We start from the raw sequence: 26545 nt of genomic DNA on the forward strand, positions 1-26545 counted from the left end.
TAATATATCCTTCACAGCGGAGAACAGCGGTAGTCGCGCGTTTATTCGCGTACAACAATAAATGATATGCGCGCGCGGGGGAGCTCGATCAATTAACGTTTATATTCCGATCGCTGCAGCAGCGAACAACCATGCGGATATGCATGCACAAAGCTTTAGAGAGAGAGAGACATTTTGCTGTGAATAAGTATAGCAGCGGTGACAGAGCTCTCGCTCGACCACAGCTCTCGCGCAAAATCGCGAGGTACGAAAACCGATACCGCATGCATAAGTACCACACGTATGTAACGTAAATGCGCCAATAATAATCACCACTGCCACCGACTGTAACGCAATGTGTGTAAAGATATACGCGCGCGTTTGATTTGACCAAACGGCGCGGATGAATAATCATGCCCCGAGGAGCAGCATCAGCGGCAGCTCATCCTGCGAACACACGCTCAAACACAAACACACTTTGACTCCGTATTTGCATTTCGGCGGCGCGTTTTGGGTGCAGCGGCGAGGATGAGCCAGCGATAAAAATGCTCTTTCTCTCTCTCTATATGCTTATGCGGTGCTACTGCTGCTGTTTGACAGCCGATACAGCTTTAATGATCGATCGGTGTGTGTCGAATGCGTGTGGCCACCCGCACACTGCACAACAACTGACATTAACTGTATCGCTCTTCAAACCCAAACCCACAGCAGCGATTTTTATAATCAGCTGCTGCGTGTGATGATTAGCATCTCTCTATCTGCCCACGCCCCGGGGGCCAATATATATAATAGTAGCTCGGCACGCTACACTTTGTTGTTGTTATAATGGTTTTATTGGCACGCGCTCGTGTGCCAAAGAAAAGCTCGTGCACACTCAATCGGGCGATCGGAGAGTATTTAGCGGCCGTTTAACCGCGCGTATAAGCATAACTTAAGTAGCTCTCACACAGACGTACATAGATACTCGAGGTGCGAGGAAGCATATCGGGGTCGCGAGGTCGCGTGTCGTCTCTCTCCTATATATGAACCATTGCCAAGTGTGTGCCCCGCGTTCGTGCGTGCCTATATGTGTATGTATGTATGTATGTATAACTAGACTAGTAACGGCGGAGGCTCATCCAGGCTAATAGCATAGTAATGCTGGCTGATCTTTTCGGAATCCCGTAAGAGCATTAAGCAAGTGGCAGCAGTGTGGCAGTGTGGCGTGCTGCAGCACGTGAGTGAGCCACCCGCCGCCACCGCCTCGTTCACAGTGCACCACTGCTGCTACTGCTGCTGCACCGTGTGCTAGAGGGTAGTTTGTAGGCAGCTCGAGATGCACTTTTCTGTTGCAGACGTGTGCCAATAGACCGACGGCCGGCTTCGGAGACCATCGTCGCCGCGTCAAGGTTCAAGGGTGAGCAAGAGCTAGCCCCGATCATAGTCGCTACGACGCACAGACGTCCTCGCAGGGGACATTGGAACTCTACGTATATATCGTAGCTTTATGTACGATAGTGCAATATACAGGGAGAATTGCGTTCGAGGGAGAGAGAGAGAGAGGAGGACGGCAGAAGCAAAAAAAGAAGCGAGCAAAGAGAAAAGCACGGATACACACACGCAAGCAGAGAGTCTGTGGGCCGAGTAAAACGGGTAGCCATCGCTGGGCTGGCATTGGCTCCCCAGTCGGCGATTCCGGAGTCACGCCTGTGTCGTTCTCATAGGTGGAGGTGCGCTTGCGCCGTCTCGCTCGCTCGCTCGCTCTCTCTCGTCTGTCGTCTCGCTCTCCGGCTCCGGCTCGGCTACCTTCTCCCCCTATGCCCGTCGTTTCGTTCTCGCTCCGTCCTCGTCTCGCTCGCTGCGCGGCTCTCCTCTATCTTTCTCTCTCGCTCTATCTCTCCCACAGTGCGCCAAAACGGCACAGAGTGCAAACGAGCACAGCCTATAATAATACCTATATACCGGCGCCTGCCAGTAGCAGAGCTGCAGCTCGCCGATCCTACGCTTCGCGCGCGACGCGACGTTTGTTGCTGCTTTACCTCCAGCCCAACCTATACATATATACCAAAAAATATATAGCGGGAGCCTGCTCGTATTTAGCAAAAGCCAAAGCAAAGCAATAAGCTCCGAGAGCTGCCAGCCAAGAGCGTATATGAATTTTCGCTTTCTTCCTCTCTCTCTTTCTCTCTTTCTCTCTCTCCTCTTCCTCTGTACTTCCTCTTCCTCTAGCCTTTCGGCCTCCAGTTCTGGTTCTGGTCCTGCTCCTTGGCTCAGTGCATCGAATTATTTCTAAATTAAGGTCAAACGAGTAGTGATTGTGCAAAAAGCAACGTGAGTAGTGCATCGGCCTCTCCTCATCGTCGTCCAGCAAGACAGTGAGTGCGCGAGACCAAAAGTTGCGAATTGTTGAGCAAAATAATTGTGCAGCCGCGAGTGCTTAACAGCAGCAGCAGCGGCGGTGGCGGTAGTGCGCCGTCCTCCGGCCCACCAACAAGCAGCTCGAGTTCCGTGGAGGTCGCAACAGTAGCAGCGACAGCGACCAATAAATTAATTGATTATTGTTGCTTATCTGCCAAGTGTCAGTGCAGTGCCAAATGATACTCAAAATCATTAAGCAGTCGAGACAGTTTGGTGAGTAGATCTCGTAGACGACGACGACCTCCGAACTATTCGCAGCTTGCACTCTCTGTCTCTCTCTCGCTCTCTTTCACTCTGCGCGCGCGCAACCGTGTTCCATCCAACCAACCAGCGAAACTACCCTTAGGCTCGCAAGAGAGAGCAAGAGAGAGAACACGAAGGAAGGCAAAGTGCAAACATACTCGCTCGAAATAATCGAAACAATGGATGCTCGTCGTCGCGGCGCGGAAAAAAGAAGAAAAAGAAAAAGAGGCTTGCTTGTGTACTGTGCGCCAGTACCAATATGAGCAGCAACTTGCAGTTTTATATACGTTCTGTGGCCACTTGTTGTTTTTCACAATAAGATGCTCGACAATCGACTCGACATAAGTAGTAATAGTAGTTGTAGTCCGCGGGGGAGACTTTCCGTTCTTCGCCTTACGAATATATCCCTCGAGTCTCTTTCTCTCTCTCTCTCTTTTCTCGATGGTTTTTCAAGGACCCGGGCTGTGCCGTGTTTGTACGCGCGCGCCCGAGCTCTCGACTCGAGCGACGGGGGGCTGTTCGCTTCGCTGCCTCGCCTCTATATCTCCAACTTCAACTCTCATTCTCTCTCTCTTTTGCTCTTTTTCTCTCCCCCGCGTATACGCGTTTTTGAGTTTTTCGTGTTATTTGTTTGCCAACTGGTGTCCGCGCGCGCGCGAGTCCGTACGAGCATTAAGACGTCCTCTTGAGAAACGTACATGAACCGCAAGCCGGCCAACGACTCGATTTACTTCGAGAATCGAGCGTATCCTGGAAAAGTCGTGAAACGAGATTGCCTTCTTTTTTCCTTCTCGTGCACTCGCCACTCGAGTTTTCTAATCGATAGCCGACGTGCCGAGCGCGTACCGAGACGCGATAACACAACTCTCCGCAGCGGCGCGCATTAATCAAACCCATACCCACATAAGTAATGTAAATTAATTACATATGCTGTACATAACTGTCGTGCATGTCATTTTCCTCATTGCACGAGCATACGTGTGTTTATATATCATATAACATTTTTGTGTGCGTATCTGTGTGTCGACAGGTTGATAAGCAGTCCAGCGGCGGCGCGACGGTGCGTGCCTCCTCAACGACGGCGTTCACGACGGCGTCGTTTTAACGGTTAATGTGGCCGAACAGCCTCGGGGGCGGCGGCTGCGGGGGCGGCGCCACAGCGGCGCAAGAACTCGGCGGTCTGGCTGCGGCCGCCGCGGCCGCTTCAGGCACCTCGGCCTCGGACCTCTTCGGGCACTCGGGCTTCGGCGCGGCAGCCGCGGCAGCAGCGGCGGCGGCGGGCGGCGGGCCCTACGGCAGCCTCAAGTCCGGCCACTATGCCCTGGGCATGCCGCCGATCGAGGCACTGCACTCGAGCATCGCCTATCCCGGCTGCTCACCCGCCGGTGAGTCCTACTACTGTGAGTGCCCAAAACAACAACAATAATAATATAATATAATATTCATATAGCACATCATATATCATCAAAAATACCTTTAAAGGCTCTATAAGTCTTTGAAACTTATTATATATGTATATAATGCTTAATACTTATCCTCTCTCTTTGGAAGCTCGAGGCGTATACACATGTTAATAACTCACCGAAGGATCGCTTCGACCAACGCGCGCGCGCGCGGCTACTGCTACCGCTACTGTTTTGCGTTTGACCTTTACTTCGCATTTGGAATAACTATAAAATCCGCTCGGATATCGCTACTTCTCTTTTATCTCGTGCTTTGGAGCTGTTGTATTATAAACTACCTGAAAAATTGACATCCCTTAGGGCTTGGAAAAAAACAAATCACCGAGTCATTGGTCAGTAATCGAAGCGAAATTTTTGACAAGTTGAAGCAAGTTGATATTCTATACGGAAATGTTTGAATCAGGAAGTGTCAATCTTGTCGGTGAGAGGTGTCAGAAAACAAAAATGTCAGACCTAATGAATTATACTTTAATCATTCAGTGTCTTGAAATGTTTTCATAGATATTGGACTAGCTAATCGATTTAGTTGTATAAATTATCGTGATTACTTAGTTAAGTCGCTGCTAGCGGTGAACTAATAAGATAGTCAAAAGTTTTATTCAATGTATCGTGAAAAGTGACAGATTAAACTTAATAAAATTAACAGCAAATTTGAAAAAGGAGCGTCGATTTATGAACACAATTCTTGTCATTATAACGAGATCATATCATTTTGAATTGATCTGATTTACTGTTTTACCTGTATAATATTTTATCACCTTATCATTCTAATGTTGACTTTTATTTACGTAAAAGATTTAAGATTCTTCATACTTTTTAAATGCCATTGATGTAAAAAAAATTAGTGCTACCAGATTCGATTTTTGGAGATCTTACATCGATACTAATCCTTATTAATAGGATTCAATTAAATTGAACTTTTTTTAATTTTGAATTTTGAGGTTAGACCTTTGACATACTAATTTGAAGATGTAAGGGTCATCAGCACTAACGAAGTCGGTATTACAGTGTCTGAAAATCCAATTAAATTTTTACCATTATTGGTATTTTATCGAAAAAATACATTGAGGCATATAAGTTTTTTTTAAATAGCTATTTATGCACATTTGCATTAATTTTTCAAACCTTTCACAATTCCTAGCTATTACTATCCTTTGGATCAATTTAGGTGTAAAATAATTCATATTTGTGGAACATGCAACACGATCATGAATTGTATGGACGACTCTTGACTGTAACTGTTGTTCATTTATTATAAGCGTTCTATTTATATTCAGTATTATGCTATAATGAATACGGAACTGTAATATTTCTACATCTAATAAGTCAATAAATTAAAAAATTATTGATGCATAGAATGATAAAAATTGATCTTTAATACACTGAAAAAATCTTATTGGTAGATTCAGCAACAGTAAACAGCTTGATTAGAAAAATACATTTAACTACCACAGCAAAATAATTTTGCAAAATTAACAGCAAAATATATTTTTCGAATCAAGCTTTTCACTTTTTCTGGATCTACCCCTAAGTTTTTTTTTCAGTTTAAGATTTTAAACAATAAAGACACGATCACTTACCTGACCGAGAACAAGTGGAAAAAGTTAAAAACAAGTTTATAATAGAAGGAATATTTTGAGGAACAAGATTTTTGGAAAATGTATTATTTGGAAAGATCTGTTCAAGAGAATGGTTTGTGGGCACTTTTCTCATCACCAAAAACAGATACGTTATTGTTCTGAAATAAATCAATAAAAGATTAAATGAAAGCAAACTAAAGTTACTACGATTGATGGAAAGACGCGATTGATTACGTTAGTTTCGGAATAATCAAAAAGACAACAAAATATTTTGAAACTTAAATATTCTTAAACGAAACATTTTCCTCAAACCTGTAGAAGAATGAATGCTAATGAAGCATGTATGTTTTTTAGACAAATTCAAAGGCTTTGAACTTTAGTTAAAAGAAGAATGACACTTAAGTTGCGAGAAGTTTTTGGAATTCCGTGAAACTCTTTGCAATTCACAAAAGCTCAGTGATAAACTTTTTTTCTTCTCGGTTATATTGTGGTCAGCAAAAGAAAAGCCCACAGCGAACGAGTCTTTGACGGGTCCATTAAAAACGTATAAAATAATTATAAGAAACTCATAATATAAAGATATTGTAAAAGAAAGATACACACAAGGCATCCTATTTGGGTTTCCGCTACGGAGCATATTATGTTAGAGCTGGAGCAAGCAAGCTCGCTGGAGCATGAAACTTTTGCCGCCGCCACGGCAGGTTATAGGCACTTATTGGAGTATATAAGGGGGATGTTTAGTGGTCTTTTAGAGGTTAGAGTACGCCCACTCGATTATTCATATGACTCGCGCGCGCGTATATAGTCACTGGAAGACTATACGGCGGGTAAGTGTGTTTAGAAGGCGCAGCGTGAAAGCAGCCACTGCAGCGTAAAAGGTTGAATATATGCTATATATATATATACCGTGCCAAGCACCTTATATTATGTAAAAGGCAGGGTGGACTCGGGAGAAACAGTATTATATATAGGTATATTGCAGCGGCGGGGTCCTTATATTACTTTTGCTCGATGCCGATGCTGCTGCCTGGAAGCATCGCGTGTTTGGCTCTAGCCAAGCGTAAACACTTCTTCTCCGCCGCGCCACATATAGCAGCTCCTTTTTTTTATTTTATAAATTTGTGTGCAGAGTGCACACACAAGACTCACAATCTATACATAGAGGCACACACGAGATGTTCACTTTTTTGCGCGCACGAATATATTGAAATCACCTATAGTCGCGGACTTTATACATTCATCGACTCCACAGAAGAACATGTGTGTGCTTGTGCGTCTATATTACGAGCTGGTTGGCGCGTGGGTGGTTTTTTACGCTACAGCGACCACGAGACCAATAATACGTCCTACATATTAGCAGTGGTCGTAGTAGTAGTGATGGCCCTTGAAAAGCATATCATGAGCACATATACGCGTCGCGGTTTTCATTTACGTACGCGCGACTAACTCCCTCGGGGGGGTATGCGAGGGGATGATCGCAATACAACACACGCGTGCACTTGGTAGCCACGAAGCGAAAAAAAAAATTAATAAACTTTTAGCCACCGCTGCTATTCGAGCTTTAATATACCGCGCAATATGACGCGTGCGCGTCATTAATCGTCGATAAATCACAATGATACATCGCCTAATATAAATCGCGAATGTGCGGGTGTGGACAGTTTCGCGAGCTTATAATATATAAATGTAATTATAAACGTTTTGCATAATAGATTACATCTCTATATAGGTTTTATCTTGATCCCATAATAGCATCACTTTTGAGCTCATCCAATTTAACTCTTATGCGAGCATTACAAGCTTTACAACTCTGTTTATCAATCGTGGAGAGAATCTGGTGTGCTACCGCCGCTGCTACGGCTCGCGGCCTGGCATTTTTACAACAACAAAACAATAATGCTTAGCTGCTGCTGCTGCTATAATGCGACTTATAGCTATTATTATAAAGTGCTTGTTTTACTTTAGCCGCGCCACGGCAGAGCTCGCGAGTACGATATATATGTAGCAGCTTCGTATTCGTTTTGTACTTCGTTGTCAAATATCCGTGGCAGCGACTTTTTAACAACTACGCGCTCCGTCGACGACACATCGACTCCACACGACTTTTGCGCGAGCCCTTTTAACGATTTTGTGTTTTTCTCTCTTTAATTCTATCGACTTCGTTTCACTTTCTCGCATTCTTACATTTAATAATTTATGCCTCATTGAGTTCTGCGGACACTTAATCGATCACTAAGACACAACGAGACACATGCAGGTGATGAATTTCTTGTAAAAATTGATTTACGACTAATTATCGACTATATATGGAATCTCTGCAGCTCTAATTATTATTTTTTTGAATCGCAGTACAGTGTCATCGATAGAATAGATTATTATGATTGAAACGAGCTGAGATTTTCTGCTGGCATCATCAAAATAAAGTACGAGACACTTTTAATGTATTCAAATGTGTTTCCAAGTCTCAAGGGAGATCGCTTATTACCGAGATATTATTCATTCTATACGCCCAAATTAGATTGAATCGAATTATTAGATAGGTTTGAATTAGTATGACTCTGCGATTTATACAATTCACAACGGAATAAACGAAGATCGAGCCTAAAGCCGTGCTCGAAGCACGAGGTTCGATCGTAATCCTTTTACCCTTTCTCCTGTTGCTTTCTTCTTTCTTCTTCTTCTTATTTTTATTTACAATGAAATATGTATGAATAATACACTAAGATGAGTGATAAAAATATATGCGTTGCACATTTTGTTGTTATCGTTGCTGATGCTGCTGGGCTGACAGGCAATCCACGGAAGCAGAGGAGGGAGCGGACGACGTTCACCCGAGCCCAACTGGACGTGCTCGAGGGCCTCTTCTCCAAGACGAGGTATCCGGACATTTTTATGCGCGAAGAGGTGGCCTTGAAAATCAACCTACCCGAGTCTCGTGTGCAGGTAAATCGCATACATATACTGTTATTTTCTTTGCTGCCTGTTTCTTTCCCTCGACACATTCTCTCACACAGGTGGATTTGTGCATGTACGCAGCAACTGCAGCACGATAGAAACTCGCGCGCGGCAAGCTGCAGTTGTTGTACATCGTATCTATATATATATATGTACATGGCGCGAGGTTACGTGCAGCACACTGTGCAGTACACATGCAAGAAGTGTGTATGTAGGCGAACTTATATATACAGCGGCAGTACGCGTGGAAAGAAGCCCTACGCGGTACCAACGCCGTGCGAGTGTGTGTGTGTGTGTGTGTGTGTGTGTAAATGTGTGTTGGCGAGTATAAGGGTTTTCTTTCTCCATTTATTTCCATTACCCAGGCAGCAGCAAGCACACACGGACGACGACGCGATCGTTGAATTAGATGCTCGTTAGGGCTTCAATTTGTCAGCGAGTCGGTATTTTTTTCGCTCGTTTCTCGCTATACAGGCCGGTCAGGCCTATTATATACCACTCGATAATGAATTCTTTCTCGGCACTATCTCGGCGCGTTACGCGTTTTCATATAGGCTCCGAAGTGATACGGCTCCGGATAAGATCTGCTAGGCGCGCAGAATAAACTCGTCAAGGGGCTCTCGCGCTGCAATAACCAACCAACCGCTGCTGCTGGCCGTTCCCCAGGGTCGTCGGCGGGCGCATGTCCCTCGGCTCGTATAAGTACGCATGTATGCCCCCACGTCGTCACAGTACAGTCGTGCGTTGTGTCTTCTTTGGATAAAATAAAATCAAACCTAACGCACCGCTGAGTCGAGTTATCTTAGCGAAAACAGCCTGCGGGGAAAAACGATATCCCTTCGTTCGTGCGTGACACACACACACACTCACACGAGCGCGTGGTGTGTTCGGAGCCCCCGACGACGACGGCGACACATTCCGAAAGTCACCGGCCGATCGAGCGCCGGCTGATATTTATTTATGCGGGGCTAGGAAAAAGCCTTTTCGGATCAACTCGCCGATTGGCCTATATGGCGAACGTGTCAAATCAATTATAAATACATCGAATTCATATTATCAAGTTCGCGGCTACCTATATACAGATATTATTGATGTTCGTGTGTGTTTATTAACAGCTGCGCTTTCACGTCCGCATATGACGACACGACATCGCGCGCGACACAATGTACAAACCTAGCCGACTCGGGGATTATAATTTGATCAAATCCTTGCTGTTGTCGAGCCACCGTGTATAGCTGCTCCAGATATTCTCCCTTCGTCCGCGAATTTCCAGTCGCTCTAACTTCGATCGTATATTGTAATCCAGGTGCGTGTGCATATCTACACGGTAGCTCTCTATATTGCGGATGGAAAATTTTTTTTCCGTTTTCTTCTTTTCCAAATATAATATGGTCCGACCATGATTTGGAGAAAAGAAAAAAAAGTGAAGTAAACGTTGTAGGTGTGTGCAGGCGCATGCGAGTATATTATGGAAGTAGCATGACTCCACACATTGTTGATCGAATACGAAGTTCGTCCATCAGCTTCTACCTGATCTTATCGGGCATCGGCCGCGCTGCATCATCGCGCTCACCTGTACATACGTATTCATTACATTCATATAATTCGTTATTCAGATGTGCTGCTGCTACGTTTATGAAATTTTTCGAGAGAGTAAATAGCATACGAGAGAGCCCGAAATTGACGAAAGTTGATTTTTCTCAGAGAGACGTCGGACTTCGTGATGATTGTGAGCCGTCGTATTCGTCATTATAAGTTCTCAAAACAACAGCAGCCGTGGAAATCGTTCAAAATCACATGCTCTACGTTCCGACGTTTACGTATTGCGTTATGTATGCGGCACGAGGCTACCGGGACTACTTTGCATTTTATCGTTGCGTTACATTCTCCAGCTGCTGCTACATTACATGGGCATGAATCGGTCGGGATGTCACACAGAAAGAAAAAAAAGTGTACCGCAGCCTGTAGCGGCAGCAAAAATGTGTGACAGCTTATAAACCTTTGAAGACCGGTCGAGCATGAAGAAATTACGATTCCAGTAGTTTGTGGTCTTTGCGCGCGCTAATAAGCATCGGTGCGGCAATTACGTCGAAATGTTATAGCTGGCATGGGGGGTCGGTCGAATCTGGATCTTTGCATCGATTCTATGAGCATAGTAGTAGTAGTAGTAGTAGTAGTAGTAATAGTAGTAGTAGTAGTACCCGCAGGCTCTCGGTCATAGAAACCAACCACACGAGATGATTGTTTTCTAGGGAAGACATTAGGATCATTGAATAGCTCTAATCTGTGTATATGATGGATTGATTTATTTTTTCGGACGTTGATTCGATTTCGTTACGTATTATAATTACCTGGGTCTGGTACCAGGCCGTGCGCTGCTGCTTGGCTTTGCTTTTCGATTCAAGATAGGGACATTGGCCAGTGATTGAGACATTTTTCCTCGTGATTTTTGACGGACACGCGCGCGTTGAGTGATATAAGTTCTCGGAAACGCGTGCGTCTAGATCGACGAGCTTATGATACATTTGTACGCTACGATCGCTGCCGAGATACCGAACGTAAAGATCGTGTCTCAAAAATCACTTCGACCGCATGATCATGCTCCAAAGTCCGTGTGCGAATCACTTTTGCGTACGCGGGAGGGTGTACGAATATAAATTTATACACGACGGCAAAAAAAGCTTCCGGTCCATTCTCGAATCGGTCCTTGCTCTCTTCTCGCACGTCGTCGTGTGCAAGGGCATGATTCGCGTCCTCTATTGACTGGAATCACGAACGCGCCCCATTGTTGGGAGCTCGGCAATATATAATGTGTTTTAGCGCGGTGACCGATCGTCGTCGTCATCATTATCGTCGCTGGAATAGTTTCGCGCGGCGCGTGCCCGAGCATAAGAATATCAGTCTGTTATAATAATAATGCGTAACGTCACCTGGTCTGCGTAGGCCATGTTACATATATGCGAGTAAAGTCACATACGCTCGCAGGTCGATTCGCTCCTCTTGCCGACAGATACCTATATATAGGTCCTATAGTTTCGCGCACGTCTCGAAAGAAAAGAAAAATCAAAAAGGCGATGCACATAGGTGTAGCATAGTGGAGAAATCGGTAATATTAGCGGGCATGCGAGGGCAGTGTATTCGTGTGTAGGGGCTACCTAGTAGCAGCAGCAGCAGCAACGCTGCGAGGAGAGAAATTCGAGAGTAGCTTCCCTTAGGCAATCCCAAGGAAACCCAAGCGCGTGGCGGGGTCGTTCGTAGCTGCTGCTGCTGCTGCTACTACCTCAACGCAACGCGGCATCGATCGCGCGAGGGTCTTCCCTCCTCTCGAAGCTCTCGTCGAGCTTTCTCTCTCTCTCTCTCTCTCTCTCTCTCTCTCTCTTGACTCCCGACGAGCTGCAGCCGACTCTCGTGTGTATACGTAGCTCTGTATAGCAGCCCCGCGTTTCGCTCCGTAAATAGCGCGTATATAACCGTGTATGTACCAGTAGCTATCTTATACCTATATATCTGGTAGCTATATCTCTCTTTCTCTGCTCTACATGCGACTGTGCGAGTGTATGCGTGTGTGTGCACGACTTCTTTATGCCCTCGCGCCTCTCTCTCTCTCTCTCTCTCTCTCTCTTCGTGCCCCACCTTTTCTCTTTCTCTCTCGTCTCGCTTTTGCTACCGCACTGCTTCTTTGCCGAATCGATTCCAAGACTGCCGAGCGGCTCTCTTTCTCTCTTTGCTTATACACACACATACATAAATGTGCACACATGCATACATATATTGCTACTGCTCCGAATCGCGCTTCGACGCAGACCTTAACAATGTACATACGCATGAAAATATAAAATGAATATATAATGATTTTTATCTCGTCTCTCTCTCTCTCTTTACCTTGCCGCAGGTGTGGTTCAAAAATCGCCGAGCGAAATGCCGACAGCAGCAAAAGCAACAGCAACAGCAGCAACAGCAGCAGCAGGACAAGTCGTCGAGGTCGAAGAAACTCTCGGTGCCGGCGGTGAGCGGCAATCCACCTCCCGGCAAGAGTCCCTCTATAGCGACGACGCCGACCGCAGCAGCGGCGGTGCCCGCCACGACACCCATGTAAGCAGCTCACATTATCAACCACCACCCGTTGATACTTTTATGAGGAGAAATTGCATACTTATTTAGCGGCCTATAACTGTATTATACGTCTTTTATGAAGCTCAAGATCTCAGAGCTGATTTGACCCGTTATCTAAAAAGAGAAAGAATGATTAGGCGCGAAATCGACTGACAGCTCTCGCAATAATACACAACAAGAACGTCAACGAGGATATTCGGCAGCTACGAATTAAGTAGCTAGCCTATAAAGCCGTACATAGCCGTGAAAACGATAATTCGGGAGATCCGTTGTAAGTAGTGTCCGTTCGGTAGCCGATCATCATCATAGAGTCGATCGGCCAATATAATAAGCCGGCCAAGAAAATCCCGAAACCGGATAGCTCAAAAATGCTTCCGATTAGACTTACAGCAGTAGTAGTAGTAGTGTGCCGAAACGTACACTAGTCCGTACTATCTCCTAGCCCCATCTCGTCGAATTATTATTTTCTCTCTCTCTGTCAAATTCTGCGCGCGCTTACACTATTTAGGCTGATCTTTCAGCGACGTTGACATTATATTCACCGATTGGAGAGTGTATGAATATGCGCGCGCGTACATACTTAAATATATGTAAATAAATCCCCGCGAGGCTCATAAAACATCGGCTAACTAACAACGCTCGTCATCATTGATATATTTACACCACACCTCGAGTCGTGTTATATTATAATAAAAACGTGTGTACCAACAAGGCTTGTAAGTATCTGCGTACGCGTCCGCGAGGCTAAAAACGACTCAATCCTTGGACATGAAGAAATTTTGAAAGTTTAAGTCTATAAAGAGAGAGAGAGAGAGAGAGAGAGAGAAGAATCGTCGACAAGACATTAAGCGTTCGCGCGCGCGCCCGCGCGAGCTTATCGTAATATTCGAGGCTCGCGTAATCCGCGCATTCGCGACTCGAGTACTTGTGCTAATCCGTCATTTTTCGTATATACAATATATATTATGAGCATTCGCTGTACGGCGAATATAAACATTTTTGCTCGATAAAGGAGCAAAGTTAGCGCCGAGTCTCAATGCAGATATTTTAGCGCTCGTGTCGATGTTTTTGCGCACATTTTTGAGAGAAAATTGATCGATTTTTAAAGTGACGCGTGTTACATCCTTGATGCGCGCACGAGTGTAATGTGTATAAATATGAAAAAAAGACTCATGTCGACGCGCGTGTACCATAATAGAAACATCAATCGGAGCAATAATGTGTGGGCATAAGAATACGCACTATATAGGGTATATAAAATACATATATAATATATAGGAGAGAGGCGGAATCAAAAGCAAAGTTGAGCTCTACACAGCTGAAAAGATGAAGAGGAGCAATAGCGCAGGGCATTTTTGGGGCATTTTCAGAGCTGTCACGTCACTTGTCAAAATATACGCGGCATTCACGCGCGAACGAGAAGCGTAATGTGTACGCTCGATTGTGTCCACACATACAGGGCGCGCAAGTTGTCGGAAAATATGCTATAATTGAATCGCGGAGAATAATAAGAGGGAAAAATATATATTACTCATTGAACCAGCAGCAGAAGCAATGGAATACGAATCTCGAAGGCATCCTAATATTTGCCCCCCATTATGTAGCAGTACATATTGTACGTAATATAATGTGCATCTCTCTCTTATTTTGCTTGTTGCAGGTCGGGCGGCACAGCGGGCTCGGCAGCGAGCTCGCCGGCCCTGATGCGCGACTCGCCGCATCAATACAAGCCGAATCACGGCGGCAGCATCAATAGCGGCGGCGGAGGAGGATCCGCGGGCAACGCGTCGAACGCGGGCCTGGGCAGCGGCGTAGGTGGCAACTCGTCCTCGGCAGCGGCTACGGGACTATTATTGACAGCCAGCACGACGCCACCCAGTGTAAGTGTCTATAACGTATCGCGTGTATATCATGCGAGGGTATAGCTTTCAAATCGCTGCGCGTCTAATGTTACGCCTCTCGATCGAGCCCTTCGAGCTCTGGCTGCCGTGTCTATAGCTATCCTCGAAACTATGCGGTATTTTTCCTCCATGGCTCACGGTGTCACGTATTGGCTTTCACGTGTGCACGCGCCGACGACTACCTATATGCTATACTCATTTCGGCAGCGCATACGATCATGCTCTCTTTCTCTCTGTGTATCATCAAACACACAATATATGCACGAGCGCGCACGACGATTAATATATAGCCCCATGCGTGCACGCAGAGAACTGGCAGAACGAGATATGTGTGATTTTTGCCACGGAGCTGTTGCTCCGTGCTGAGAGAGAGAGAGAGAGAGAGAGAGCTGAGGTCGAGTAAAAGAGACGACATGCCGGCTGCTGCGACGGACACAAAAAACCTCCAGCCAGAGCGAAGAAATGTTAATTTCCGCATAGGTAGTTTTTATGTATACGCTGCTCCTGGAGTCCAGCGATGTTATAGCGTTTATGCGCACACATATGCCTATATAGCTCTTTTTTTCACCTTCTCGCTTCTTCTCATTTTTTTTTCTCTCTCTCTCTCTCTCGATCTACTGCTATATATGTGTTCAAATGAAGTGCGGTATGCGAGCTATTCGATGGGTTTTAGGAAATTCATATATGTATTCCGGCACGTATGTATATCGAGAGCCCGAATATATATGTGTGTGTGTTGCCGTGGATGACGATCGTGATTTTTTGCTCTCACTCTCTTTGGGACGAATATAAGGCCTATTATAGATTTTGATTATTAATATTCATATTTTCGCGGATTTTGTCTGCGCGATTTCTGCCTATATTTGTGTGCGCGTGTATATATATTATATTGAGCTATAAAGGAGGCGAACTCGACGACGAGATGTGTTGTGCTCGTGAGGGAGCGAGAGGTATAGCAACAGCAGCAACAGAGAGACAGAGAGGATGTGTCGCCCAATCTGTATATGCTCGTCCATACGATGCTGCTCATTTAGCTCCTTCGCCGCTTTTTCTTCATCTTCTTTTTTTCTAAGAATATTTTATTTCATATGCGCGCACGTATCGCCACGGCAATTTAAAAGATCACACACAGGCAGCAGGTAGTCAGGCAGGCCCAAAAATTCATTATATTTCGGAGCGAGGGGCAGAGGAGCAGAAGGACGTTTATGCGTGTATACGGTTGCGAAGAAAAAAGAAGAAGAAGCATCTTGTCAAATCGGCTAATACGCGCGAGCTCGTCTTTCTCGTAATTTTCCCGTTCGAGTCGTGCTGCGAAAAACTCCTCGTCCTCGTCGTAGAACTCGATCCACGAATTCTCCTGTATAGGCCAGGTATATAACATGTATATCCGAAAAATCTGGCAAGGGAGCTTGATATATGCATGTATTTTTTTAATTCTAAAATACATCTGCGCAGCTACTTGGCTTACGCAAGCCAAACGGTCAAAGCACGGCAGCAGCAGTAGCCGCGAGAGGATAACAATCTTATACGTCGGGCGCTGCTTTTCGCGCGCCCGAGACCTCTGAACGTCCTTATCTGCAAATGAAATCGCGAAATTATGCTAATTCGCGAGAGCCTCGAAAGAAGAAGTTATCGCGCGCGCCCCGAGCATACGTCCATATACAGCGTGTAAATAACATAAATGCAGCAGTCTCTTTTCCTTTTTTTCTTCTTTTTTCTCTCTCTCACTCTTTTTTTGCAAAAAAGGCAACAACGAAAAACGATGTAAGCGGCAGCAGCAGCAGCAGCAGCAGCAGCAGAAAACGAGTAATATTTTAATCGAAATCGAGCCTTCGAGCCTCGCGCTGATTCATTTAAAGGTCGTATAAATATGAATATACAGCGACGATGGGTTGCTGCTGCTACTGCTGCTTTTCACGCGTCGCTCGCTCAAAGCCTAATGCGCGTAATGTACGCGCCGTATCAAGCCAAGCTCTAAAAGCGAATCGCTTCGAAAAGATATAGGTATAGGATCATGGTAGTAGAATTGGGGACGTTATTAAAAACACGTGCTCTGCGAAAACAATCCCCGCTTCGTCGTCGCTTGTATACTCTCGGACGCGTTAACGCGTGCTGCTGCAGAATCGTCGTCTCTAACCAACCCTTCGCATCATCTACGAATTCGATTTCTCACTTGGCTGTGTACACATTGCGTGCGTGTATAATGTGTATAAGTTAAGCTATACAGCTGGGGGTTGACGATATTATGCGGCGCGCGGGGGCTTTCTCCCGCTCTCCGACGACACAATTGTGTTGTGATAGCGCCTACTACGTAGAGTGCACATAAACGATCTACATATATATACAACGCTTCAATGTCGTCCGTGTCCGTTGATGATTGCAGCTGGGTGGAACCGTGTACAGCAGCGGCGGAAGCAGCAACAGCATCTGGAGCCCGGCCGTGACGGAAAGCGGCGGCGGGGCCTGCTTCCCGTCCAGCGATCACCAGAGGCTCTCGGCCTGGGCGACGGCCGGCGCCGCGGCGGGCCAGCAGCAGTGCTACCAGAACTACTCCTCCTATTACAGCAATATGGATTATTTGTCGCCGACCAGTCATCAGCTCAGCGTCGTTGTAAGTTTCTTTCTCTATATCTCTATCTCTTTTATTTGCTTACTTTTTTCTTTAAACGCAAAACATTTTCGCGAGTTTATATTTCTCAATCGGCTCGGCGCTCGCGTCGAGCTAGTCGACTTACTCAACGTCGCGGATTATATTGTGCTTAAACGCATTTAATGCATCGCGCACGTACAGACTATCGTAAAATATATACTTACTTATTATATATGAAAATGTGTGCATGTTTGGTTTTTATCTCTTTTTCTTCTCTCTCTCTCGTCTCGTTGCTGCTGTGGCTGGAAAACTTGGACAAGCAGGAGAGCGGCGCCACGAACGGGCTCGACAACACTTGGCCAAGGACACGCGACGAGAACGCGTCCTCGTGGTTCTACAACAGCGCCGGCTGGGGCGATCGCAAGTAGAGGAGAGCATCCGGATAATCGTCTATTGGAACCATCTTCATTGCTGCCGATGCTGACGCTACAACAACTAGCCAATTTCGCCTCGAGTCATCTTTTATTATTATTGTTATTATTATCGACGATCTATTCTTTATTCGTTTTAACGCAACTATACTTTTCTCTTCGTATTTTTTCATTATTATTATTATTATATCATGTCCATGCAGCAGACATCGTCGCTGCTATGCGCCAATATAATTTTTGCAATATTATGATACACGGCTCGATCAGTATGAGGATTCGACTAGTCATACCCGTACCGATTGCGCGGCGATTGATCGTTAGTTTTTTTTTTTAGCACGTACCATCACAACACACTTTTACATTACAAAAAAGATGAGCAAAGACGAAAAAAAAAGATAAAAAAAAGATGAAAAGTCGCACTCGCAGTTCTTGTCATTTTTCCCCGATTTATGTATAAAACCGACGACGACGTTTTGACGTTTAAATAACATTAAAACGGCGATCTCCGTCAGATGAAGTTGAATTAAAATGTCAAATGCGAAATGTGTGCGCGAAAAATTGCCAGTATCCTTGTACGTGCATGCGTGTGTATGTGTATATATATACGAAATATATTTATACTATTTTCGAGGCGATCGATGCGTCGACTCATCTCTCGCTGTAACGAATATATGCGGCAGCGATCACGCGCATCTCTCGAATGTGATTTTTCGAGCGTGTCACGCGAAACGTCATTTTGTAAATATCGATGACCCTAACGGTACGTTAAATCTATTGGATACGTGAAGATATATAAATATAATATATATAAATAATATAAATAAAGTATAAATATGAATGTAAATGAAACAAAAGTATAAATACAGATTTTGTGTTTAAAAAAGCTGGCATGTGTAAATAAAATATACATATAAATATAGTATATATATTATATATATAAAATGAAAATGAGAAAAATTACGATATCGCATTAATATATTATTATAAATAAATAAAATAATTTGTAAAACTCAGCGAGATCTCGAATCAATATTATACATATTATATAGATTTAAATAAACGATTATCATACGTAAACATAGATACGATTAAACGGCGATGTAGTAATTGAAAAAATTTTGCTATACGACAAGAACAAAAAAAAATAAAGAAATACATCGAAATAACGATTTGTACATATTATATATTGCGAACGCGAATGGAGATTAATTGGCTATTAATCACACACTAACACATATGATATACACACAGTCGATTTGTTGTATTGTTAATTTTCGTGAAAAAATAAACGAGTTATCCCGACGATTTATGGACACCGGCGTAGTACTACACGCGAAGTCATTTCAATAATTACCGCATTTTATAACGATCATTGATTTTTTTTATACACGTTATTTTCGGACGATTTTGCATAGCCACTTAATGTCAGTGTCGGTGCAGTATAAAGAGATATACTCGATCAGAAAGCATATCACATTCTTTTTCTCCGTGCGGATAAGAATTGTAGCGAAAAAATCGCGCGCACGTCGCGCGAGGGTCTCCCTGTGCTGCGATTGTGTCGTACAGCTCGACAACTACAGCGACAACGAAGGTTTTTTTTCCGCGAAATCATCTACGTATTGTGTGTCGCGCGGACGAAAAACGACACTCACTCGCGAACGCGCAAAAGCTCGATATATCGACCCGACACACGTACGTTTGTCTCGACGCGCGAAGCTTGCGAAACGTCACCACCGCCGCCGGCGAAGGGAAGAATTGAGACGGAACGAAAAATTCTCGACTTTCAGCCGTGTCTCGCTGGCGCGCCGAGGGGTGCAACTGGGTCATCCTCTCGGCCACTCGACGACCCAAGAAGACGGCGATAGTCGGGGGGTCGCCGCGATTGTATTCACGAGGACTTTGTCGGTCTGTCGCTCGTTGTGCTAATACTGCCGCTATGCTGCGACGGAGAAAGAAAGCCGCGCGCAGAGAGACTTTCGCCTACAAGTGCTAGGAAAACAAACCCATCCTACGATGGAGGCCCTTCCCTTTATACACATAGCCCATCGTGTTTGTATGTACGTATGTGTGTATGTTATATATCGAGCACGACGACGTTGATAATATAACAATTGTTAATGTGTGTATGCGTGCGAGCATGAAAAGATATGTGAACTCGGTTTTTCGGACTGCCGACACGGAGGAGAGAGAATCGTCGATGGCCGATGTATTACGTGCGTAATATAAAAGCCACTGTACGACGAGGGCAAAATAAAATATATACATACATGTGTATCGATCGGGTGTGTGAGAGAGTGCGTGTATTATGCATACATATACGTTTGTATCGCTGGATGGACGAATGGATGGGCCCGCTGCCGTTGTTGTGCAGCGACGCGTAGCAAAGTATAAAAAAAGTTACAACAACAAAATTAAAATTTGTATACGCGCGCGCGCGTGTGCGATTGCCGAAACCAAAACTCGAAAAACGAAAATGTATTATGTGCGTGTGTGTACGGATCGTGCGACGAAACGATTCGATTTATTAAAAGCTTCTCATCGATGCATAAATAGCGATGTAACATACGTACTGCATATAACGATTTATATTAGAGAACAAAAATAATACGAATGTTGCGTGGTTAATGGCGAGCGCATTTTACCTCCTTTTTGTCTTTATCGAAATTCATTTTTTTTCTCCTCTTTTTTTTATGCCCAAAATGCGTGAGCTACAACGATAATACGTATGTGCGTGTGTATGTATGTCTGAATGTACGATCGAGACTATTTGTGCGATGAGAGTGCGAGTGAACACACGAAAAGTGCAAACAATTTAAATGATAATTATGTGTCATATAAATTAATAAACATATTGGAAAAAAATATACATAATGGCGATGATTCGCGCTGGATTTATTGCGGGCGAGTGACGTTTGAGACGTCGGTTACCCGATATCCTCGTGTCAAAATAAGAAATAAAAAAAATGATAAAATCAGCGCGCGCTTCTCTCGTCTTCTTCCGCGAACGGCTCTCGCTCACTTTGTGTATTAACGTGCCTCTCGCGATTTCCCAATCAAAAGCCGGAAATGTCCAATTAGACGCGCGTCTTCGACGGACACCTTTTTGAACGCGGCCACTGCCTGCTCTGTCATACGTGTAGGCAGGCCTCTAATCGTTTTTACGCTTAATCTCGTCTCGGAGATAGCATAATTAGTCGCGTACGCGCGTGTACCTGTACATCGAGAGATCCCGAGGGACGACAGGGAAAGAGGAGCGATTTCGAAAAGGTTGACACAGGTGAAAAAAAATACGAGCCGCGCGCGCTAGTGAAAGACAAAACGACGAGGCGGAAGAGAGGCGATTGTACGGACAGGTGACGGTATTTAGCAATAAAACGAGGCTTACTTATATTTTTTATGATATATGTACAACATTTATATATTTTGTTACATACCCACACACTCGGATGCATAGTGTATTACGTCGTGGTGTGTGCGTGTTTACGTACATGCATATATTATTCGCGTCTCGTAGCCGGTGTTAAAAAAAATCCTATACAGTATACGTATTTTAGCTATAAAAACGATGGATATAACTCGGGACGCGCCGCACACGCTTGCATATTATGCTACGCGCGTTATCCGCGCCGCTAATCATCGTGGTCGTTGTCGACGTCTCCGCCGTCGCCGTCACCGCCTTCGTTGGTGGATGATGCACTGGATTCAGATGCATCGGGCTCTTGATGCATGCAGCCGTAGAGCAGCCAGTCAGTCAAGTATCTGAGCTGAGCGTCGCGCTGAGCGCCGCCGTTGCTGTTGCCGTTGCCGTCGTTGTCGTTGTCGTCGTCGTCGCCGCCGTCGCCTGTGACATTGGCAGCGGGGCTCAAAATATCCTTCAGTTGGTCGCACTGCCGCTTGCTCAGTGACTCTTCAGGATTAAGCGCGGTCACTACCATACTTGGAAGACTTACGTCGTAGTACAGGATTATCTGCAACGACACAAACACACGCACACATGTTTATATACATACGCAGGATACTCGTTGAGCGAAAGGAGAAGGCAGAAAGAAAGAGAGAATGCAGATGGGAGCAACGAGCGAACGAGAGAGAGAGAGAGAGAGAGAGACGCGCGACATATTTTTGCACTTGCCATAACGCTTCAAAAAAGTGTCCCTCTCTTTCTCGCTCGCTCGTTACAAAAATCAGCGCTCGAGCTGAGTATTTAAACGTATGCAGCGAAGAAAACGTCACTCAATGCCAATTTGCCTCGCGGATTGCACGATATTATCATCGCATTCGAGGCATTTCTATGCTCGCTCTTTCTCTTGATTTAATCGAGCCGCAATCGTACACGTTGGCTGGCTGACTCTTGTGCATTCCGCGAGGCAGGTGGACACGACTGTCATTTCTTCTCTTCTTTCTTTTTTTCCCTCTTTCATTCTTTCTGTTTTGTTTATACCTTGTTGTAAAAATTGTTGTAAACGAGGCACGGAGTGTTGGTGCCGGGCTCGCGACTGTAGCTGCCGGCGCAGAATGCGCGGACCGGCTCCTCGAACTGGAACCTCACGCTGTTGCGCTCCTGGTCGAGGATGTAGGTCTGGCCGTCCCAGGTGCAGGCTATGATCTCGTCGGCCCCGTCGCCCGTCACGTCCAGCGGATAGAGCGCCGAGATGTTGTGGTCCACTTGCATCGACCTGCGCAATAAAACATTTTCGGGTCAGCGTCGATGAAACATTATGCGATCGCGATGATGAGTACATAAAAGCGCGCGGACTCGATCCGTTCGATGATCCCGCATATGGCATCGGGCGAATTTCGATGAAAGACCCGCGAACTTAATGAGCGTGGATTAATTTTTCGACAAAATATATCGAGCTTCCGGCGAAGAGAAGTCCGGCTTGATGTAAATGTTAATAATGCCTGCACAACATGTTTGTAAGGTGTCAGAGAATTGAAAAATCAAAAATGGTAGACAAGACGAGCATTCGAAAATCATTGACATATAATGGACGAAGATCGGGGAAAAAAATAATATACCGGTTAAAAGTCATTTCTCCGTATCGCTTTGGAAATTATATTATACATTATACATAATATAATATACGTATTCGCGAGTAGGTGTGACACTCGATACACACGCACAAATTTACAAGCGCGAATTTATAATATATACAACTCGTCGCTTGATTTCTCCATCGCGCGCGGAGAAGATGGCACGGAGCAGCTCTAAGCGAGCGACTCCCAAAAGGATGAATATCGCGAGAGGAGATATTATCGCGTCCTCGCGTCTCGAGGAACCGCCACGCAGTCTGACTTTTCGAATGGAATCCCGCACACGCGTATATATTATACACGTATAAAAGTTCATATATATGTATTTTGAATGTATACAGCTACTTCCAAAATTGACAAGCAGTCTCCTTCTGCCGATTCTTCTTCTCGTTTTTTTTTACGCTCGCTCGCTCGCTTGGACCATTGGAATTCGGCCTCGGACGAGAAGTAGATATTAAAATATTATGCGAATTCGGGAACGTGCGAGGCAGATCGCCCGCCTTGGTAAACGTAGCGCGCGAATATGCGTTTGTGTGTGTGCGTGTGTTGACACCTCAGGGGGTCTTCCTCTCTTTTCTCCCGTGCGTTCTTATATAGCCCAAGTCAATACACGAGCACACCTAATATTCACCGCCGCGTACCGGACTTGAATTATTTTTTTTCCCCGAACGATTCTCGCGCGATGTAATCGCACACAGATTTTTTCGATGATGATATATACGTTTCATGAACCCCTTACGAGCAAAAAGTTATTATTCGTGTAATCGAGAAGGAGCTGCCACGAAGCACGAAATGATTGACGAATCACTCCCTATCGTTTATGGCCCTTTATATTGTTTGCAGAATCCGCAGGGTGATGCGGCTCGAGTAACTCGACTTTTTACGAAATCATTTAACTCATTTAAAATCATCCCGTTTTAGTTATTTTCTTCTTTTTTTTTATTGATGAATTTTAACGACAAAATTTGAAAGAGAAATTATTCATTTCTCACGGAAAAATATTCGTTAAGCCATATTTTTACAATGATTTTTACGTCACAAACATTTTTATTGATATCTTTTAAATTCGATATTACTTTATTTGAAAAAAAAATTGAATTGCAAAATGTTATATTTTAGTCAAGAGATTTTTGAGAAGACACACTGTTCGAATTTCTACTTGAAAGAACTTACTTCGACTTGGACGAGTAACTAGCGTCATCTATTAATCTTTTAGTAAATTAAACTTGCATGATATTTACCCGCAATACAAAATTAAAATGATCATTTGTAGCATGTTTAGAAAATTTCAACCAGAAACTAAGTGATCATGAAATTTTTTTGCATAAGATTAGGGGAACTATACAGAAAATAATTGGAAATAGTACCAACCATAGAATGACTTCATCCTGAACCAGCATTATTGTTCCATCTAAAGTTGCTATAGCATATGATTTTGAATTTGACCAAAGTTGGCTTTCTTCGTTCAAACTATTTTCTAAATTATCTGTAGTTACGTCTTTTATTTTTAAATCTTCCATTTTTTTGAATAAATTATCTTCTGCATATTTGACAGGTGAAGTCGGATAAATTAAATCATTTTTAGGGGGTTTAAATTCGCCTAGAACTATGTTTCCTCCTATTAAATTCCCATCGACTGAATCAACGCCCACAGGTTCTTTTTCATCTAAGTTATGAGAGGAAATACGTTCACTTACAGGTTCCTCTTCAAAATTAGATTTATGTACATGAGTATTTGCAGCTATGTATATGGGTTTAATTTTTTTGTTATCTTTGGGTTTCAAATTACCCACAATTTCAGTAGATATATTAGGATTTCTCATTCTTGATATTCCAAGTGTTTGATAGTCCACATTGCTGGTACTTGACTCTGTATTATTTTCTGAAGAATCATCTTCCAATTCACAGTTTCCATAATTGCACTTTATTCTCATGAAAGTCCCTCCTGGTTGAGCAACCAACAGTGTAGGGGTACCATCAGCACTATCTTGCAAAGTTACTGTTCCTATTTGATTAGCACATTCCCATTTATTCAAGCCCATAAGTTTTCCACTCCCAAGTTCTAAATTGTTTGACCATCTGTATGACCTTACCACCCGATCTGTCAAACCAATAATCAGTTCATTAGCACCATCTTTATCAACATCTGCTATTAAAGCTACTTTTGTATTTGTAGGAATTCTTTGTACATGAACACATTCCATCTTTGGAGCTGTATCATCAGTTTTTGTGGGACCAATTTTGACTTCTAAATTTGATTGATCTACGTTGTTGTTAAATGCTCCATTATCTGAAAATAAAATGAGATTTTATTGAATGATAAAAGATTGGACCGAAAATTGATCAATAAATACCTGTTTTCAATTTTGAAGCATTTTGATCAACTGTATCATGGTTTTCAGAATCAGCAGCCTTAAATTGTAGAGTATTCCAATTAGGTCTAACTGATTGAGAGAAATAATATATATGCACCCAACCATCTCCACTGATTACAATTAAAGCATTTTTTCCATGATTAAATATATCACCAATGACAATACTTGTAATCATGCCAAGGCCAGTAATTTTTTGCCATAGAATTTGACCCTAGATATAATTTTAAATAAATATTTTATGAAATTTGTTATCATTCGCTTTATATATCAAACTATAAGAACCTTGAAAATATAAAGTTCTCCTTCAGCAGTTCCAACCGCTAATTCATTATTTCCATCATTATCTACATCGCCCATAGCTAAGCTGTGCCTGGAAACAGTTCCAGGTACATCAAACTGCAGGCGTTTTACAAAACACACAGCTCTCATGATTGTAAGAAAATATATTTAACTATGCTGCTATAACGTGTATTTCATTTAATGGTAAGCGGTTATCAGGCACGTAATTGTTATCTAAGTTTTGCCATCTACCCGGTGGCCACACAATAAACGTAGCTTTGGCAGTTATGTTATCAAGTGGTATTGGTCCAAAAGTATTGGAGTCCATAGAATGTCCAGTATGATCACCTTCAACCCAGCATTGACTTTCTGGTATCTAAAAAAATTAAGTTCTTTAAAAAATGTTTCTGGACTTTTGTAACTTTTGCAGCTTTACAAACCTCAAGTACGTTTTTTCTGTAACCAAGGGTATGGATAACATCACCAGAAAGACCGATAACGCGTTTTATGAGTTTTTGGTGCGGATACTTAGGTGATTTAAACGTCACAATATCTCCGCGTTTTATATTTTTATCTCGAACTACCCAACGATTTAAGAACACATAATCTTCTTGTTGAATGTCGGGATTCAAGGCCGGTTGCATTGAGACACCCTCGACCCGTGCAACGTAACCAACTTGACTGAAGAACAAAAAGCCAATTGGTAAACCTATAAATGCACTGCGAATTGTTGACGTGAATCCCATTAATTTAGACGAGTTGACAATGAAAGTTCACGAAGAAAATAATTGTTTTTGAAGGGTTTCACGCCAAGGGAATTGAGCATTAATAACGAGGGCATATGGGTTAACTATTGATGTTTCACTAAAAATTTTAAGCAAGCCAAACACTTATATTTACACGTGAAGAATGACAGTCTGACAATGAACAGTGCGAAGTGCGTACACGATGCTGCAACGAGGTGACTTCTGTTGCAACTCACGGTATGGTCACGTGATTGACCGATACTAACGTATCTGCGTGAGTTTCAACTTTCAAAACGCCATTACAGACAAGATAATATTTAAAAATTTGAGCTAAAATTAAATTTTTTAAACTGAATTTTATTCATTTGAATTTTCCACTATACCAAATTAAATAATAAGAATCACGGAAAACATTCTATTTTATTTGAAAATTTGGGAAAAGCGGGAAAAAATTAATAAAGT

General features: G+C 43.6%; 3 protein-coding genes across 4 annotated transcripts; 1 reads left to right on the top strand and 2 right to left on the bottom strand.

Annotated features, from left to right (window-relative positions):
• The first annotated feature begins 1967 nt into the window (after window positions 1-1967).
• On the top strand, window positions 1968-18534 carry LOC106656161 (homeobox protein OTX2-like). Of its 2 annotated transcripts, none has more exons than XM_023461637.1 (7): window positions 1968-2589; window positions 3650-4019; window positions 8454-8605; window positions 12510-12709; window positions 14391-14610; window positions 17015-17242; window positions 17545-18534. In XM_023461637.1, exons 2-7 carry the CDS (start codon window positions 3731-3733, stop codon window positions 17647-17649), a joined length of 1194 nt encoding a protein of 397 aa, XP_023317405.1. In that variant the 5' UTR covers window positions 1968-2589; window positions 3650-3730; the 3' UTR covers window positions 17650-18534. The 2 variants fall into 2 exon arrangements, with proteins under 2 accessions (XP_023317405.1, XP_023317406.1); XM_023461638.1 differs by having other exon boundaries at window positions 3650-4004.
• A 2558-nt stretch (window positions 18535-21092) lies between these two features.
• Window positions 21093-25508, bottom strand: LOC106656053 (KICSTOR complex protein ITFG2-like). The gene is made up of 5 exons (XM_014376690.2): window positions 25341-25508; window positions 25038-25269; window positions 24055-24973; window positions 22091-22325; window positions 21093-21620 (listed from the first exon to the last, which is right to left on the bottom strand). The coding sequence occupies exons 1-5, from the start codon at window positions 25485-25487 to the stop codon at window positions 21282-21284; spliced, it is 1872 nt and encodes a 623-aa protein (XP_014232176.1). The 5' UTR covers window positions 25488-25508; the 3' UTR covers window positions 21093-21281.
• On the bottom strand, window positions 25488-26302 carry LOC106656054 (mitochondrial inner membrane protease subunit 2). The gene is made up of 2 exons (XM_014376691.2): window positions 25778-26302; window positions 25488-25713 (listed from the first exon to the last, which is right to left on the bottom strand). The coding sequence occupies exons 1-2, from the start codon at window positions 26081-26083 to the stop codon at window positions 25510-25512; spliced, it is 510 nt and encodes a 169-aa protein (XP_014232177.1). The 5' UTR covers window positions 26084-26302; the 3' UTR covers window positions 25488-25509.
• Between the last annotated feature and the right edge of the window lie 243 nt (window positions 26303-26545).

Source organism: Trichogramma pretiosum, unplaced genomic scaffold, assembly GCF_000599845.2.
Source record: "Trichogramma pretiosum strain Unisexual culture from Peru unplaced genomic scaffold, Tpre_2.0 scaffold4, whole genome shotgun sequence".
Classification (NCBI taxonomy): domain Eukaryota; kingdom Metazoa; phylum Arthropoda; class Insecta; order Hymenoptera; family Trichogrammatidae; genus Trichogramma; species Trichogramma pretiosum.

What these genes read in the sequence shown, in the direction of transcription:
- LOC106656053 (XM_014376690.2), bottom strand. Translation starts at nt 25,487, where the DNA reads ATGAGAGCTGTGTGTTTTGTAAAACGCCTGCAGTTTGATGTACCTGGA. An exon ending in TGCTTCAAAATTGAAAACAG is followed by an intron (nt 24,974 to 25,037) that starts GTATTTATTGAT and finishes TTTTATTTTCAG; the next exon opens with ATAATGGAGCATTTAACAAC. An exon ending in CAGGATGAAGTCATTCTATG is followed by an intron (nt 22,326 to 24,054) that starts GTTGGTACTATT and finishes TTTATTGCGCAG; the next exon opens with GTCGATGCAAGTGGACCACA.
- LOC106656161 (XM_023461637.1), top strand. Translation starts at nt 3,731, where the DNA reads ATGTGGCCGAACAGCCTCGGGGGCGGCGGCTGCGGGGGCGGCGCCACA. An exon ending in CGCCGGTGAGTCCTACTACT is followed by an intron (nt 4,020 to 8,453) that starts GTGAGTGCCCAA and finishes CTGGGCTGACAG; the next exon opens with GCAATCCACGGAAGCAGAGG. An exon ending in GTGCCCGCCACGACACCCAT is followed by an intron (nt 12,710 to 14,390) that starts GTAAGCAGCTCA and finishes TGCTTGTTGCAG; the next exon opens with GTCGGGCGGCACAGCGGGCT.
- LOC106656054 (XM_014376691.2), bottom strand. Translation starts at nt 26,083, where the DNA reads ATGGGATTCACGTCAACAATTCGCAGTGCATTTATAGGTTTACCAATT. An exon ending in ACAGAAAAAACGTACTTGAG is followed by an intron (nt 25,714 to 25,777) that starts GTTTGTAAAGCT and finishes TAATTTTTTTAG; the next exon opens with ATACCAGAAAGTCAATGCTG.